We start from the raw sequence: 18,961 nt of genomic DNA on the forward strand, positions 1-18,961 counted from the left end.
ACCTAAAATAATTGGAATTTCCTCAATGCAGAAAGGCCATTCAAAAGACGGTAGGAGGCCATGAGTCTTGACAGATATACACCACAAGGGGCATAGCTGAGATCTGAAATGTGAACCTATCACCTATTGAGTGTAGGGGTTATATTAGATCAGGGTTCCTCAACCTTGGCACTGTTGACATTTCGGGCTTCCTGAGTCTTAGTTGTGGAGGACTCTTGTATGCCTTGTAGGATATTTAGCAGCATCCCTGATCTACCCACAAGATGCTACTAGAAACCTCTCCCCCAATTGTAAAAGCCAGAGCTGTCCTCAAACTCTGCCACATACTCCCTATAGGGCGAAATTGCCTTGAAAACCACTGGATTGGAGACCAGCTGAGTTTGAAGGCTCTTTTGGTAACTGAGAGGAAAAAAAAGGAATTAGTAGGATGTCAGTAAGAATAGAGATGATGGGTGGACAGGTATGATATTCCAGAGGCAGAAATAATAGAAGCTGGAAAATGGCTATATTTGGAGGCCTTATTAGTTAGGATATAGCTTCAGCTGCCCTAAGAGATCCGAAATAATAGTGACCAACAAGATGTTTATTTCTCTCTCAGATACCATTCTTGGAGAAAGCAGTGCAAGGCTAATATGATGGCCATCTTTAAAGACCATCTACCGCAGTCTACCTCTTAGTATGATGTAAACCTGGATAAGTTATTATCAATAAAAATGAAAATAGTCATAAGAATGTATCAAATATATCTGTGTTTTATTTTATATATTTTTAAAGATTTTATTTATTTATTCATTAGAGACACAGAGGCAGAGACACAGGCAGGGGAGAAGCAGGCACCATGTAGGGAGCCTGATGTGGGACTCGATCCCAGGACTCCAGGATCATGCCCTGAGCCAAAGGCAGATGCTCAACCGCTGAGTCACCCAGGCGTCCCATATCTGTGTTTTAAAGATTGAGATAATACCTTTTCTGTTTTTTTAAACCACTAAATTTGTGATAACTTATTAAAACAATAGAAAACTAATCTAACTGGGATCTTTGTCTCAATCATTTGCCCATCAGGGTATAACCACCAACATGGCAGAAATAATCCAACCACAGAGGTTTATAAGGGTCCTGGAAGAGAACCAGAACATCACCAAGGCACCACCAAGATTTAAGGTACTCTAGAGGATAATCCTCCAAAACTTCAAAGATCTGTGACAATGTTATATACCCCTTCTCTCAACTATTTCCCTCCTTGAGAACTTTTTAAAATTTCTTGCAGGATGTCACTTTAATGTCTGCAAGCGACAATTGCTGCAACTTTCAAAGAGTTCAGAAACAAAAAATTTTAATGGACCATTTTATAGAATACTAAAAGGGACAATGTCACTGTTCTATGGGAATACATACCCTTCCTGTAGACTTTTTTAATAAACATTTTATTTTAGAATGATTTTAGATTTATAGAATGATTATAAAGACTTATATACCACATACCCAATTTTCCCTATCAATGACATATTAGATGAGTGTGGAACATTATCACAATTAATGAATTGACGTGGATACGTTTGTATTAACCAAAGGCCATACTTTATTCAGATTCCCTCAGTTTTTTCTTAATGTCCTTTTTCTGTTCCCGGATCCTGTCTAGGACACCACCTTACACTTAGTCATCATGTCTCCTTAGGCTCTTCTCAGCTATGACAGTTTTTAGACTTTCCTTTTTTTAATGACCTTGACAGTTTTAATGATTACCAGTCAGGTAGCTTGTAGAACATCCCTCAATTGGGATTTGTCTGATGTATTCTCGTAATTAGACTAAGGTAATGTACTCCTGGGAGGAAAACCATTGAAGTCAAGATGCCATTCTCAACACATCAACAGTGCGTACTGTCAATATGACTTCTCCCAGTTGCTGTTAATTGGGAGCAACTTGGATCACTTGGATCACTTGGCTTCTCCACTGTAAAGTACTCCTTTTTTCTATTTTTCATATTATAGCCTTTGGAAGAAAGTCACTATGCACAGGCCACACTTAGAGTGGTAGTTATGCTCCACCTTATTAGGGTTGAAGTATCTAAATAAATTATTTGAATTTCTTCTGTACAGGAGATTTGTCTATTTTCTATTCAAACCTTTACATCAGTGTGGACTTATATTTATTTTATACTTTGGCTTATAATCCAATACTACTTTGTTTTGTTGTTCAGATTGTTCCAGCTTTGGCCACTGGGAAATCTTTCACTTGGCTACTGTATCCATTTGACATCATTGTGGATTTTTGTTCTTCTGTTCTGTTTTTTAGCACTTTTTTTTTTTAGCACTTTCTTATTTCCAGGCATTGTAAGATACTTTAGGACCATTTTGGATCTAAGCTCCTCCCCCAACCCTAGAATCAGCCATTTTTCCAAGGTGCCCTAGTTCTTTTTACTGGAGAGTGGTATTAGAAACCAAGATCTGAGTGCTACGTGTGGTCATTGCTATTGAGGTATTATTGCTTCTAAGCCTTTCACCTGACACAGCAAGGAGATACGTGTATGTATACACCGCTTCCATACATAGCCATTTGGTTGGTTTTTTTTTATTTTTTAAATTTTTTTTTATTGGAGTTCAATTTGCCAACACATAGCATAACACCCAGTGCTCATCCCGTTAAGTGCCCCCCTCAGTGCCCATCACCCAGTCAGCCCAACCCCCTGCCCACTTCCCCTTCCACTACCCCTTGTTCATTTCCCAGTTAGGTGTCTCTCATGTTTTGTCACCCTCACTGATATTTTCACTCATTTTCTCTCCTTTCCCTTTATTCCCTCTCACTAATTTTATATTCCCCAAATGAATGAGACCATATAATGTTTGTCCTTTTCTGATTGACTTATTTCACTCAGCACAATACCCTCCAGGTCCCTCCACGTCGAAGCAAATAGTAGGTATTTGTCGTTTCTAATGGCTGAGTAATATTCCATTGTATACATAAACCACATCTTCTTTACCCATTCATCTTTCGATGGACACTGAGGCTCCTTCCACAGTTTGGCTATTGTGGACATTTCTGCTATAAACATTGTGGTGCAGGTGTCCCAGCAGTTCACTGCATCTGTATCTTTGGGGTAAATCCCCAGCAGTGCAATTGCTGGGTCGTAGGGCAGGTCTATTTTTAACTCTTTGAGGAACCTCCACACAGTTTTCCAGAGTGGCTGTGCCAGTTCACATTCCCACCAACCATGCAAGAGGGTTCCCCTTTCTCCACATCCTCTCCAACATTTGTTGTTTCCCGTCTTGTTAATTTTCCCCATTCTCACTGGTGTGAGGTGCTATCTCATTGTGGTTTTGATTTGTATTTCCCTGATGGCCAGTGATGCGGAGCATTTTCTCATGTGCTTGTTGGCCATGTCTATGTCTTCCTCTGTGAGATTTCTGTTCATGTCTTTTGCCCATTTTATGATTGGATTGTTTGTTTCTTTGCTGTGGAGTTTAATAAGTTCTTTATAGATCTTGGAAACTAGCCCTTTATCTGATACGTCATTTGCAAATATCTTCTCCCATTCTGTAGGTTGTCTTTTATTTTTTTAATTTTTATTTATTTATGATAGTCACACAGAGAGAGAGAGAAAGAGAGGCAGAGACACAGGCAGAGGGAGAAGCAGGCTCCATGCACCGGGAGCCCGATGTGGGACTCGATCCCGGGTCTCCAGGATCGCGCCCTGGGCCAAAGGCAGGCGCCAAACCGCTGCACCACCCAGGAATCCCCATGTAGGTTGTCTTTTAGTTTCGTTGACTGTTTCTTTTGCTGTGCAGAAGCTTTTAATCTTGATGAAGTCCCAATAATTCATTTTTGCTTTTGTTTCTTTTGCCTTCATGGATGTATCTTGCAAGAAGTTGCTGTGGCCAAGTTCAAAAAGGGTGTTGCCTGTGTTCTCCTCTAGGATTTTGATGGAATCTTGTCTCACATTTAGATCTTTCATCCATTTTGAGTTTATCTTTGTGTATGGTGCAAGAGAGTGGTCTAGTTTCATTCTTCTGCATGTGGATGTCCAATTTTCCCAGCACCACTTATTGAAGAGACTGTCCTTCTTCCAGTGGATAGTCTTTCCTCCTTTATCGAATATTAGTTGACCATAAAGTTCAGGGTCCACTTCTGGATTCTCTATTCTGTTCCATTGATCTATGTGTCTGTTTTTGTGCCAGTACCACACTGTCTTGATGACCACAGCTTTGTAGTACAACCTGAAATCTGGCATTGTGATGCCCCCAGCTATGGTTTTCTTTTTTAATATTCCCCTGGCTATTTGGGGTCTTTTCTGATTCCACACAAATCTTAGATGATTTGTTCCAACTCTCTGAAGAAAATCCGTGGTATTTTGATAGGGATTGCATTAAATGTGTAAATTGCCCTGGGTAACATTGACATTTTCACAATATTAATTCTTCTAATCCGTGAGCATGGAATATTTTTCCATTTCTTTGTGTCTTCCTCAATTTCTTTCAGAACTGTTCTGTAGTTTTTAAGGTATAGATCCTTTACCTCTTTGGTTAGGTTTATGCCTAGGTATCTTATGCTTTTGGGTGCAATTGTAAATGGGATTGACTCCTTAATTTCTCTTTCTTCAGTCTCATTGTTAGTGTATAGAAATGCCATTGATTTCTGGGCATTGATTTTGTATCCTGCCACACTGCTGAATTGCTGTATGACTTCTAGCAATCTGAGGGTGGAGTCTTTTGGGTTTTCTATGTAGACTATCATGTCATCTGCGAAGAGGGAGAGTTTGACTTCTTTGCCAATTTGAATGTTTTTTATTTCTTTTTGTTGCCTGATTGCTGAGGCTAGGACTTCTAGTACTATGTTGAATAGCAGTGGTGAGAGTGGACATCCCTGTCTTGTTCCTGATCTTAGGGGAAAGGCTCCCAGTGTTTCACCATTGAGAATGATATTTGCTAGTGAAAGGGAATATAAGGGAAGGAAGAAGAAATGTGTGGGAAATATCAGAAAGGGAGACAGAACATAAAGACTCCTAACTCTGGGAAATGAACTAGGGGTGGTGGAAGGGGAGGAGGGTGGGGGGTGGGGGTGAATGGGTGATGGGCACTGAGGGGGACACTTGACGGGATGAGCACTGGGTGTTATTCTGTATGTTGGTAAATTGAACACCAATAAAAATTAATTTATCAAAAAAATAAAAATAAAAATTGGAGTTGAAAAAAAAAAAGAAAGAGAGGGAAGCAAACCATAAAAGAGACTCTTAACTACAGAGAACAAACTGAGGGTGGCTGGAGGGAAGGTGGGTGGGGGGGTGGGCTTAATGGGTCATGGGGATCAAGGAGGGCACTTGTTGTGATGAGCACTGGGTGTATGTGTAAGTGATGAACCACTAAATTCTACTCCTGAAACGAATATTACACCCTGTCTTATCTAACTTGAATTTAAATAAAAACTTGAAACATTAAATAATTAAATTTAAATTTAAAAAAAAAGAGAGAATGATATTTGCTGTGGGGTTTTTGTAGATGGCTTTTAAGATGCTGAGGAATGTTCCTTCTATCCCTACACTCTGAAGAGTTCTGATCAGGAATGGATGCTGTATTTTGTCAAATGCTTTCTCTGCATCTATTGAGAAGATCATATGGTTCTTGTTTTTTTCTCTTGTTGATATGATCAATCACATTGATTGCTTTACGAGTGTTGAACCAGCCTTGCATCCCGGGGATAAATCCCACTTGGTCATGGTGAATAATCTTCTTAATGTATTGTTGGATCCTACTGGCTAGTGTCTTGTTGAGAATTTTTGCATCCATGTTCATCAGGGATATTGTTGAGAATTTTTGCATCCATGTTCATCAGGAACATGCACCCATGTTCATCAGGGATATTCTCCTTTTTGTTGAGGTCTTTGTCTGGTTTTGGAATTAAGGTGATGCTGGCCTCATAGAATGAGTTTGGAAGTATTCCATCTCTTTCTATCTTTCCAAACAGCTTTGGTAGAATAGGTATGGCTTCTTCTTTAAACGTTTGATAGAATCCCCTTGGGAAGCCATCTGGCCCTGGACTTTTGTGTCTTGGGAGGTTTTTGATGACTGCTTCAATTTCCTCCCTGGTTATCGGCCTGTTCAGGCTTTCTATTTCTTCCTGTTCTGGTTTTGGTAGTTTGTGGTTTTCCAGAAATGTGTCCATTTCTTCTAGATTGCCTAATCTATTGGCGCATAGCTGCTCATAATAAATTTTTAAAATCATTTGTATTTCTTTGGTATTGGTGGTGATCTCTCTAATTCATGATTTTATTAATTTGAGTCTTTTATCTCTTCTTTTTAATAAGGCTGCCTAATGGTTTCTCTATCTAATTAATTCTTTCAAAGAACCAACTCCTGGTTTTGTTAATCTGTTCCACAGTTCTTCTGGTCTCTATTTCATTGAGTTCTGCTCGAATCTTTATTAATTCTCTTCTTCTCCTGGGTGTAGGATCTATTTGCTGTTTTTCTCCAGCTCCTTTAGGTGCAAGGTTAGCTTTTGTATTTGAGTTCTTTCCAGTTTTTGGATGGATGCTTGTATTGCGATGTATTTCCCTCTCAGGACTGCTTTTGCTGTATCCCAAAGATTTTGAATGGTTGTATCTTCATTCGCATTAGTTTCCATGAATCTTTTTAATTCTTCCCTAATTTCCTGGTTGACCCTTTCATTTTTTAGCAGGATGGTCCTAGACCTCCACATGTTTGAAATCCTTCCAGACTTCTTGTGATTTACTTCTAGTTTCAAAGAATTATGGTCTGAAAATATGCAGGGGACGATCCCAATCTTTTGGTATTGGTTAAGAACTGATTTGTGACCCAGTTTGTGGTCTATTCTGGAGAAAGTTCCATGTGCACTTAAGAAGAATGTGTGTTCAGTTGCATTTGGATGTAAAGCTCTGTAAATATCTGTGAAATCCATATCCATCTGGTCCAGTGTATCATTTAAAGCTCTTGTTTCTTTGGAGATGTTGTGCTTAGAAGATCTGTCAATTGTAGAAAGCACTACATTCAAGTCACCAAGTATAAGTATGTTATTATCTAAGTATGTCTTAACTTTGGTTATTAATTGATTGATACACTTGGCAGCTCCCACATTCAGGGCATAAATATTCATGATTGTTAGGTCCTCCTGTTGGATAGATCCTTTAAGTAGGATATAGTGTCCCTCTTCATCTCTTACTACAATCTTTGGGATAAACTTTAATTTATCTGATATAAGGATGGCTATCCCTGCTTTCTTTTGAGGACCATTTGAATGGTACATGGTTCTCCAACCTTTTCTTTTCAGGCTATAGGTGTCCTTATATCTAAAATGAGTCTCTTGTAGACAGCAAATAGATGGGTCTTGCTTTTTTATCCAGTCTGAAACCCTGCGCCTTTTGATGGGGTCATTAAGCCCATTCACGTTCAGAGTTACTATTGAAGGATATGAATTTAGTGGCATCATGATACCTATTCAGTCCCTGTTTTTGGGGATTGTTCCCTTGGACTTCCTCTTTCTTTTACAGAGTCCCCCTTAATATTTCTTGCAGAGCTGGTTTGGTGGTCACATATTCTTTCAGTTTCTACCTATATTGGAAGCTCTTTATCTCTCCTTCTATTCTGAAGGAGAGCCTTGCTGGATAAAGTATTCTTGGCTGCATGTTCTTCTCATTTAGGACCCTAAATATATCTTGCCAGCCCTTTCTGGCCTGCCAGGTCTCTGTGGAGATGTCTGCTGTTATCCTAATACTTCTCCCCATAAAGCTTAGGGATTTCTTGTCTCTTGCTGCTTTAAGGATCTTCTCTTTATCTTTGGAATTTGCAAGTTTCACTATTAAATGTCGAGGTGTTGAGAGGTTTTTTATTGATTTTAGGGGGGGGGAATCTCTCTATCTCCTGGATCTGAATGCCTGTTTCCCTTCCCAAGTTAGGGAAGTTCTCAGCTATGATTTGTTCAAATACACTTTCTGGACCTCTGTCCCTTTTGGCGCCCTCTGGAACCCCAATTAAATGTAGATTTTGCCTTCTGAGGCTGTCATTTATTTCCCTTAACCTATCCTCATGATCTTTTGTTTTTCTCTTTTTTCCTCAGTTTCCTTCCTTTCCATCAACTTGTCTTCTGTGTCACTCACTCATTCTTCTACCTCATTAACCCTCATCGTTAGGACCTCCAGTTTGGATTGCATCTCATTTCATTGATTTTTAATTTCGGCCTGATTAGATCTAAATTTTGCAGTCATGAAGTCTCTTGAATCCTCTATGCTTTTTTCTAGAGCCACCAGCAGCTTTTTTCATTGTGCTTCTGAATTGGCTTTCTGACATTGAATTATAATCCAAATTCTGTAACTCTGTGGGAGAGAGGTCTGTTTCTGATTCTTTCTTTTGTGGTGAGTTTTTCCTTCTAGTCATTTTGCTCAGGGCAGAGTGGCCAAAAACAAGTTGTACTGGAAAGAGGAGACAAGGGGAGAAAAAAAAAAAGGAAAAAAAGGGGGGGGGACAAACAGAAAACAAAAAAAAAAGGGGGGGGGAGTATCCTCTGATTCTATATACTGTAAATCCCTTGACTTCCCCTGGAACTTTTCAGGGCTGCTTGGTCAATAACTTGCTTTTCTCCTGTCCTTCCAGCTGGTCTTCTGGGGGAGGGGCCTGCTGTGCTGATTCTTAGGTGTGTGCACCTGGAGAACTGCCCAGCCCCCTGCCAGGTGCCCGGCTCAGTGGGAGCTGTTTATCCTGTGATGCCCCTGCTCAGTCCCAGCTACAAGGTGACACCAGGAGGAACAACACCAGTGGTGGTGGCCAGCTCTCCAGCTTGGAGTCAGCTCCCGCAGTAACTACTGCAGCTCCCAGTCGGCAGGGGCCTGGATATTCCGGGGGTGGGGGCGCCGATCTGCACACCCCGGGTTGCCCAGCGGCAGGAGCGTCCTTGCTGTCTTGTGTCCCGGGGGGAGCGCCAGATCTTGGGCTGTGTCCCCTGGCGCCCTGGGCTCCGGGGCCTGCACCGCTGGAATCGTGCTCCTGGGGCTGCGCAGCCCCCTCCGCGCGGAGCCTCTGCCCGAGCCCCTCCGAGCTACTCCCGGGTCCAGCCGGGCGCGCACTGCAGCCCTTTAGGGAGCTCAGCCGCGGGGTGTGGCGCGCTCTCCCCTGGGGTGCAGGTGTCTGTTAGTGTCCCTGGGAGCCTGAGGGCATCCGCACCCCTCCTGGGATCCTGCCCGAGCTCACTGCGAGCGCCTTTCCGTCTGGGAAGATTGGTGAAGCTCCTGCTTCTCCGGGACGGGGCTTTCCTGTCCTGGAGGCTCTCGCCGGGCGGCCTGAGCCCAGCTCCTCGCGGGGCCCCTCCCCCTTGGATGCTTTTTTATTTCTTTATTTTATTTTTCCGTCTTCCTGCCTTGATAGAAGCGCAAACGCTTCTCCCCGTAGCATTCCTGCTGTTCTCTCTTTATTTTTTTATTTTTTTAAGATTTTATTTATTTATTCATGAGACACACACAGAGAGGCAGAGACACAGGCAGACAGAGAAGCAGGCTCCACGCAGGGAGCCTGTTCTCTCTTTAAATCTCAGACTGGGGATCCCTGGGTGGCGCAGCAGTTTAGCGCCTGCCTTTGGCCCAGGGCGCGATCCTGGAGACCCAGGATCGAATCCCACGTCGGGCTCCTGGTGCATGGAACCTGCTTCTCCCTCTGCCTATGTCTCTGCCTCTCTCTCTCTATCTCTCTCTCTCTGTGTGTGTGACTATCATAAATAAATAAAAATTAAATAAAAATCTCAGACTGAATTCGTAGGTTTTCAGGATGATTTGAAAGTTATCTAGGTAAGTTGGTGGGGACAGGTGACTTGGGGACCCTACTCCTCTGCCATCATGCCCCCACAAATATCCATACATAGCCATTTGTATCTATATTAAGCTGAGCATAAGTTCTTTCTGATATTTCCACCTATAATCCATTACCACCTGACCATTCTGGTCTCCTTGCTTATCTGTAACTTACTAACCCAACTGTGACAAATCTAGCTCCCCCCATCCACCATCCATTTACTTAATCATTCATTTCCAGCATCTGTGTATAATAGCTTCAGGATTTAACCCATTATCCACTGGAGTACAGTGTTCCAACAACTGTTCCTGCTACCCTTCATCTTACAGACTTCATTCATTCCCAAAGTGACACAGGTCAGCACCTTGTTTCCCAGTCCCCTTCAGCAAGGTTGTTTCATACATTTATAAGACATTTAAATTCTTTTCTCACATTCTGCACCCTTTCTTGGACCCCTCAGTCTCCTATGTGATTTTTTAAAATTTACATACGTTAAGATTCACTCTTTGACCTGTAGGTTCTATCAGTTTCGACAAATGTGTAATGTCTTGTTTCACTAATATAAAAAATCCCCTGTGTTCAGCCTTCTCCACCATCACCTGTTCCCAACCTCTGGCAATTACTGATCTCTTTACCATCTCTTTAATTTTGCCTTTTCCAGAATGTCATATGATTGGAATCATAATGTATGTAGCATTTTCTGGCTTTGTAACTGATGTCTTTTACTTAGTAATACGCAGTGGAGATTAATCTATGTCTTTTTGTGGCTTCATAGCTCATTTCTTTTTAAGGCTGAATAACATTCTACTATATGAAAGTACTATAGTTTATCCATTCACCCATTGAAGGACATCTCAGTTGCTTCTGGTTTGTGGCAATTATGAATAAAACTGCTATAAACACTTGTGGTTTGTGCAGGGTTTTTACATGAACCTCAGTTTTCAAATCAGTTATATAAACACCCAGAAACACCATTGCTGGGTCCTATGGCAAGACTAGGTTTAATTTTGTAGGAAATGGCCAAACTGTTTCCCAATATGGCTGTGCCATTTTGCATTCCCGTTAGCAATGAAAGAGAGTTCCTGTTTCTCTACATCCTCACCATTGATTTGTATTGTCGGGTTGTTTTTAACTTTAACCATTCTAATAGATAGTTGTGTCTCATTGCTTTAATTTGCAATTCTTAGTAATGATGTTGAGCATCTTTCTGTATGTTTATTTGCCATCTATAGATCTTCTTCAGTGAGATGTCCTCAAATTTCTTGCCCACTTTTTAATTGTTTTTTTTCCTTATTGTTGTGTTTCCTTTAGTTTTCTGAATATAAATGAAATTTCTGTGCATGATGAAAACTCTTCATAGTCCAGCTAGAAGCCACTTTCTTCAATCTACCCAATTACCCCTATAGAATACTCACACTGCACTACTCCAAAATGCCTCTTCCCCTGCTTTACATCCTCTCCTACCAAATATGTTTGTGTGTTCCTGTGCTTCTGCACATGCTAATCCTTCTTCCTGGGATACTCTTCTTAGTGTGTTGCTCCTTTTTGTTCCAAGAACACTTGGAACATGCTCTTCAATGTTACCCATCATATCACAGTGCAATTATTTGCACATCAGGCTTTCTCCAGTCTTAGGTTATGTGTTTCTCAAGGAGAAATATAATCCATCTTCACAAAGTTCAATCCCCACCCCCAAGTTAGGACTGGTTAAGAAAAATTTTTAAATGGCATTAAGATATCCATGTTTATATCTGAATTCTTGATATATGTGTTTGGAAAGTAAGGTTTTCATTCTGTCTCTACCAGAGAGAGCCATATTGGCCTTAGTCTGAGTGTTTACTTAAGTCAAATCCATTTTCCTGAATCGTGAGCTTTAATTTACACAGTTTCTGATTTAGCAGGTCTGGAGACGGGCTTGAGGATTTGATTTTCTAGTGATTTCCAGGTGATGCTACTGTGAAACCACACTTTGGGAACCACTGGTCTGTACCATGTGGTCTTGCTATGTTGTTTTGGGTTTTCTCAACACTTATAAAACACTATGAGGTAGCTGCTGTGCTTGATGAGAAATTGAAATGGACCTTAAAAAGTATTGTGGAATGAAATTAGAATCATGCCGGTTAGGAAAAGGATGTTCAGAAGTTGTTGAAATTATTAAAACCCTATCCAAGGACCAAATGAAGATGTCTGGAATCTATTGAAAGAAAGAAATAAAAATATTCTTGGAGGGACGCCTGGGTGGCACAGTGATTGAGCATCTACCTTCAGCTTAAGGCATGATCCCAGGGTCCTGGGATCGAGTCCCACATCTGGCTTCCTGCAGGAAGCCTGCTTCTCCCTCTGCCTATGTCTCTGCCTCTTTATCTGTGTCTCTCATGAATAAATCAATAATATTTTTAAAATATTCTTGGAAAGCAAACTAGAGGGAGGTATACAGAAGACAGGGATAAGGGGTGGGAGGAACATCAAGGATTTTCACATCTTGATACATAAGCCTCAGTATTTGAATCGATGACCAGGTGAATGTATTCAAATATGTATTTAAAAATTAAGAAGAATATTATTAGGAATATTAGAATCTGACATACACCCCACCCCCCAGAGGTGTGCCATTTTCTATAGCAAGGGCTAGATAGAATACTTTAATATACTTTATTTTCTTGATTCTAGTCAAGGCCTGTCCAAGGACATTAGCCATAGTCTGGAGACATTTTTGTCACAACTAGGGCAGGAGAAAGTGGTGCTAATAACATCAGGGTAGAGGCCAGGGGCCTACAATGCATAATAAGACAGCCTCCACATCAAAGATTTATGGCCCAAAATGTCAATAAGCATTGAGGTAGAGAAATCCTTGTCTGTCTGAACTGGGCTCACAGTGGTGGTTTCTCAGACATTTCAGAGTTATATCACACTGTCTTGTCTGGTTGGTTCCACAATATGTCTCATAAAGACATATGTATGTTCATATCAAATTTAACATGAATTTAAATTCACTTTGAACTGCAAATAATAAAATGTAACTCCCTTTTAGACAACTGATAAGTGAGGTAAGTGGGTTTGTTTATTTTTCAAAACCAGAAAGAAGTGGACTTCCTATACTATACTTTCTTACTATACTTCCTTACTATAAACCATTCCAGAATGTGACTAGCGTGAGAGCCATGGTCTGGGTTAGTCATCACAGGCATCAAGAGAGGGTGGCCTGGGACAGAGCTGGGAAGAGAGGGGGAGATGCTGCCGGGTGATAGGATGACTCTGCCAGATGTCTCCTGAGCCTGTCCAGAGTGAACGGTAGGGTCCTGATCTCTCTCGAGAGCCACACAAATTCCAGACCACTTCCTCCATTCAGGACTAAGCTAGCAACTTCAAACAAACACATATATCTGTGTCACTCTCACAGATTCAGTTGGCAGCTTGGAAAAAGCAGATATATTGCCTAGCAACAGCATCCTTCTCTCTCCTCACCTTCTGCGTCCCCTGGGCTGTGGGTTGCTCTATAGCGACCTTCTTGAAGAGGCAGTTTGGCATTGTGGTTAAGAACACAGACTCTGGAAAGCAAGACACCTGGGTCCTGAGTCCTGGCTCTTCCACCTAAGCTTAGGCATATACTTAACCTCTTGGTTTCCTCACCTATAAAATTGAGATAATATTAGTACCTCATACAGTCTTGATGGGTATTTAGCAAGGTAATATATGGCTGGTGCCCGAAGCATAACAAAAAATGTTAGCTCTTATTTTTTCCTACTTCTTATTCCCTCTTCAGGGTGTCCCTTTAACCAGATCTCACCAACACAAAATGTTGGTTCACACACCCCCCTGCATATACAGATGATCCCTCTCCCCTGTCACTTTACTCTCCTGCAAAGATTAAATTTGTCTTCAGCTAAAAAAAAAAAAAAAAAAAAAAGCCTGGTATTCAGATAGCTTTTTTCTATATGAGAATAGCCCAGACAAGTCTAGAAACCAAGCAGTAGGACACTCAGTTCCTCAACACTGCACCTTGAAATCTTTCTTTAATGAACAATCATTCTACCTAGTTAATTATGATGTTTCTTTGGAGTTTTAATTAAAGGTGTCCCTTGATCTGCAGAGACTAACATGCTGTCAGCCATTAGTAAGTGAAATAATTAATCTTGCCTTTAGATTGCCATCGTGGGTAGGCTAGATAAGCAAGAGTTCCCAGCAAATTTTCAGTTAAATCTGAAAAATTAAAATAAATAGTGAAACTAGACATAGTGCTACTTGATTTTGTTGTGATGATGAGTTCAGCAAATTCGCCTCAAAGCCACTCCCTGAGTAGAAAGGAGGCTAAGGAGCCTACTTCTCAGGCCCCTTCTAAACAAAAACAAACTAGCTGCCCTCTCTTCTGCTATCTTTGTTTCCTAAACTCAAATTATTTGAGCCTCTTTTTCTAGAATTATTCCATGTCTTGCCTGAGCTGCACCATTATTTATTTTCCTTCTCTATATAAGTCAGCCTACTTCTTAAACTCTATGTATAATTATTTAGGGGCACCTGGGTGGCTCAGTCAGTTAAGTGCCTGACTCTTGATTTCAGCTCAGGTCATAATCTCAGGGTCGTGAGATTGAGCCCCAAGTCAGGTTCCACACTCGGCACAGAGTCTTCTTGATTCTCTCTCTCTCTCTCTCTCTCTCTCTCTCTCTCTCCCTCTCTAAAAAAATACTATTTTTTAAAAACTGTATATACATTTTTTTAAAGGAAAGCCAGGTAAAGGAAAAACTTATAAAATTCCAAATAGAGGGTAAATGAAAAAATATATACCATGGAAACTAAACTTTGTATGTTTAAAATAAAAATAGAGAAACATAATAATGCATCTCATTAATATTGTATGAAAAACCATGTGCTAGTTCATTCAGTTTAACTCTCATTGACTCTGAAAAGTAAGTGTGATCTCCACTTTTACAGAGGATTACTGAGACCGAGGAGTGGAGTAAATTGCTCAGGGTCCCCAGTGGGGTGGGCAGGGCAAGTCCCTGTGAGGTGAGAGCCCCAATTTACTATCTTCAGGCCACACTTCCTGAGAACTCCCCTCAAATCCTGTGCCAGATGCCCCAGAATGAACAACAATGATTCAGGTTTCCACCAAGGCTTTCAGATTTTCCAGGACAAAAGGAAGAGTTAATATTTGCATCAGAAAAATACTACTGTGTTATAATGTTCAGCTTCCCTGTAACTCTAGCAGATCCTATGCAGCTGCTTAATAGATAGGAGAGGCAAATAGGGGGCTGAGCAGGACAGGGATCTTACTGACAGGGAAAAGGAATGAGGCAGTTGGGTAGTAGGGGAGCAGGGGAAGAAGATGGGGCCAAGCAGCCACTCTGGGCAGGACAGATAGAGGGAAAACCTAGGACCAGGGGGGAGGGTGGGGAGAAACTGGTACTGCCACCCAGAGAAGATTCTGAGGAAGGGACAGAAATATTTAAGGTATTTTATAAATTTTTTCCTTGTGATCTATGATGTCATGCCTCTTCTTCCATGTCTGGTTGTGTATTCTTGTTCCTCACACACTAAAAACAATAATAATACAGTTTCAAGTATTTATCTGTCAAGCACCTGAGATTATCCCACAACCCTCCGTAGTACCTGCACTGTGGGAAACTGCCTCACATGTACCTGTCCACTGCTGGCCTTTCATTTCACCTCCAGAATGATGACTTAGAAATTCATATTTCTGGCCAAACTTTCCCCAGAACTTCAACTACCCACCTGATACCTTTTAGGTGCCTAATACCAGTATTTCTATCCTTCATGCAGTACAGGCATACTGTCCACCTTTGTTGTTCTCTCCTCCCATTCCCTTCAGAGCTCAGATTTCAGCTCAAATCGACCTCCTCAGAGAAGACTTCCTGGACCATCCCACAAAGCGAGCATGCCTCCTACAGTGACAGCACTCTGCCAATTACAAGACCACCACACCAATACATTCCCTTATTTCCTTAATAGCATGTGTCACAATCTATACATTTTTATTTATTTTGCTGTTTGCTTGTTTGTTTTATATCTTTGTTTAATAAACTTCACCTGCATGGGGATCCTATCGTTTTTACTGAAGAGGTCCTTGCATATAGTACGTGCCCAATATTTATGGATTGAATGCGTAGGATCTGTGATGATTGACAGCGATTCTATGAGGAGAGAATGTTCAGCCTTGTATCACCATTGATAAGGCCACATACTAATGAATAAAATTTTATAGCATTTCTCAGTTTTAAGAACAAATTCTTACAGATTATTATTATAATCTGGATGTTTGTGTCCCTCCAAAATTCATATGTTGAAATCCTAATCCCCAAAGGTGATAGTATCTGTAGGTGGGGCCTTTATGAGGTGCTCAAGTTATGAAGGTGGAGCCCTCATAAATGGGACTAATGCCATATAAAAGAGGCTCCAGAGAGATCCCTGGCTCCCTCCACTGTGTGAGGACACAGCCAGAAGGCGCTGGCTATGAACCAGGGAGACGTGATCATGCTGGCTCCTTAATCTTGGACTTCCCAGCCTCCAGAACTGCGAGCAGTAAATTTCTGTTGTTTATATGCTATAGCAGCCCAAACAGACTGATGGTTACCAACATTTTTTTTTCACCAGAACGTATCAAGGTATATACTATTTTTATCCACGTTTTGTCCCTAAGGAAATACAAGTTAAATGGATAAGCATAACTGGAGGTGCCCTAGGTGAGAAACCTAAAAGGTGTCAGGAGTTAGACAATGCCAAGTAACATGCCTACTATTCATTTTAAGGTTACCAATATCCTGGGTTTCCAGGATTTTTTTTAAGATTATTTATTTATTTATTTATTTATTATTTATTTATTCAGAGAGACACAGAGAGAGAGAGGCAGAGACAGGCAGAGAGAGAATCAGGCTTCATGCAGGGAGCCCGATGTGGGATCCCAGGACCCCCAGATCATGACCTGAGCCAAAGGCAGACACTCAACAGCTGAGCCACCCAGGCATCCCTGTTCTGGTTCTAGTACTGAAAATCCTGCATCCTGAGAAAACCAGGGCAGTTGGTTGCCCTATCTTACCCAGAAGATTATAAATAAGATCTTAGATACTTCATGCAATCAGATCCCTGGCCATGTAAAATGCAATGACTGAAGCATGGGGGATGGGAGGGCAGATAGGGTTTAGAACCTACCGATATGAAGTCACATAGGAGTCCAGGCACCCACCCAACTTAACCTCAAAGAAATGCTGGGAGCAGAAAGCACTAACAACTCCGAAAGGGAGCAGACACTTAGAGATCCCATCTGTGCTCCTACCCTGAAAGATAAAGGCCGTAACTAGGTCAGCCCAGTTATCAACCCTCACACTTTCAGACTGAATCTGATCCACCAAAAGTCCAAAAGGTATTCTGGATAGTGGTGGAGCCATCCACTTTAGGTATCCTGAGCAGGAGAAACTGGCTTATTATCCCAGAAAGGAAAATTCTTCCTCTTCCAATTCAATGCAAATTGACACCTTTTTCAGTACATTGAAAGTCATGACTTAATCATTCTGGTAATGTAGTCATAATAGTTGTGTGTGTGTGCATGTGTGTGTGTGTGTGTTACAGGGAGTAATGATTGCATGGGTGGCATTGTCTGCTCATCTAGGTAGAGACTGTAGTGTTCATTCATGCTATTGGGCAATTGAAGTGTAGCAATTATGTATCACATTTTGAAAGAGGCATTTAAAAAAATCCACCTGTAGATGATTCAGACTTAATTATCTTGTCTTTTCAGCAGCTGGGTTCAAGGCTCAAGTGGGGAACACATAGTTTCAAAGGCAGAAGGAATCGAAGGTACTCCCCAGCTTTGGATGCTTCCTCGGCTTGAGGTAAGAATTGTGAGCAAACTTCAGATCTCTGCCAGCGCACAATCTCCCAGCGGGGATTACCCTCTCCACTGGCGATGTCCTGGTCAGTCCGCTGTCATGTGGCTTGAGTCATTGTCTGCCTAGGTTTTTCTGTTTTGTCTTTTATGTCACTTAGGCCGACCCAGAAGGCTATGAGCAGGTCTAAGAAAAGAGAGTTGGTGTGAACGACAGATTGACATTTGCCTCATTCAGCAATGTTAAGACAGTCACTCAATCTTCTGGACTTATTTTTGCCTTCATTTCAGGGGGGAGCCCAGCTCAGTGGAAGAAAATTCTAACTTGTCTCTAACTTGAACCAGTGTGGATTTAGGAAGAAGGGGCTGCTGTGATGTCTGTGTTCTGGGACCCAGGTCTTAAACCACCACATCAGTGACCTACATCCTGCCAGAGCTAAGGCCCTCCCACTTGTTTAACCTGTTTGTGTTAAGTAAGGAGTTTGGGGAAGGCTAGATGTAAATTTTCAATGCCCTTGTCACTTGAGATCTTGGTAAAAATCAGATGTGAGAGCTGAATTCCTTGAAATAGCCTCCAGTTCTCCTCGTATCCTATACCTATTGATTTAGATGTCTAATACACATTTTGTTTTAACCATTAGGTTGGAATATTCTGACAGTTTAGGCTTCCTTAAACCAATTGGACTTAATTTTTCCCCTTTGATCCTGTTTTCAAGGCTGCATTTCATCCATCATCTCCTTTAACTGATTTTTCCAAAGCCTGTAAAGCTCCCCTCAGTAAACACCAATGGTAAGTCGACCTGTCTCAGGAATTTTCTAAGCTGTTCTAGGGTTTTCTTGTTTCTGGTCATCAGAACGGCAAGGGCCACCTAATATATTTATGTCTTTATTTGTTTCATTTTTATTTTAATTCAGGTTAGTTAACATACAATGTAATATTAGTTTCAGTGTACAACATAGTGATTCAACACGCATACAACACCTGGTGTTCATCCCAACAAGTGCACTCCTGAATGCCCATCACCTGTTTCACTCATCCCCTCCACCTCCTCTGCTAACCATCAATTTGTTCTCTATAGTTAAGAGTCTGTTTCTTGATTTGTCTCTCTTTTTTTCCTTTGCTTATTTGCTTTGTTTAATTCCATATATGAGTGAAATCATATGGTATTTTTCCTCCTCTGACTTATTTCATTTAGTATTATACTGTCCAACTCCATCCATGTTGTTTCAGATGGCAGGATTTTGTTCTTTTCTATGGCCAAATCAAATTCCATTGAGTGCGTGTGTGTGTGTGTGTGTGTGTGTGTGTGTGTGTGTGTGTGTGTGTACCACACCTTCTTT

At 41.2% G+C, this 18,961-nt stretch overlaps 1 protein-coding gene across 2 annotated transcripts in view; it reads left to right on the plus strand.

Moving 5' to 3' along the window:
- Positions 1–1,061: 1,061 nt before the first annotated feature.
- Positions 1,062–18,961, plus strand: part of BPIFC (BPI fold containing family C) — a 60,054-nt gene continuing 42,154 nt past the window's right edge. The window contains exons 1-3 of one of the 2 annotated variants that reach the window (XM_055329234.1): positions 1,062–1,161; positions 17,534–17,627; positions 18,337–18,410. In XM_055329234.1, the coding sequence (XP_055185209.1) occupies positions 18,408–18,410 (3 nt within the window). In that variant the 5' untranslated portion in view covers positions 1,062–1,161; positions 17,534–17,627; positions 18,337–18,407. The remainder of the gene's footprint in view (positions 1,162–17,533; positions 17,628–18,336; positions 18,411–18,961) is intronic. The other variant, XM_055329233.1, reaches the window with a different exon arrangement.

Source organism: Nyctereutes procyonoides, unplaced genomic scaffold, assembly GCF_905146905.1.
Source record: "Nyctereutes procyonoides isolate TBG_1078 unplaced genomic scaffold, NYPRO_anot_genome, whole genome shotgun sequence".
In the NCBI taxonomy this organism is placed as follows: domain Eukaryota; kingdom Metazoa; phylum Chordata; class Mammalia; order Carnivora; family Canidae; genus Nyctereutes; species Nyctereutes procyonoides.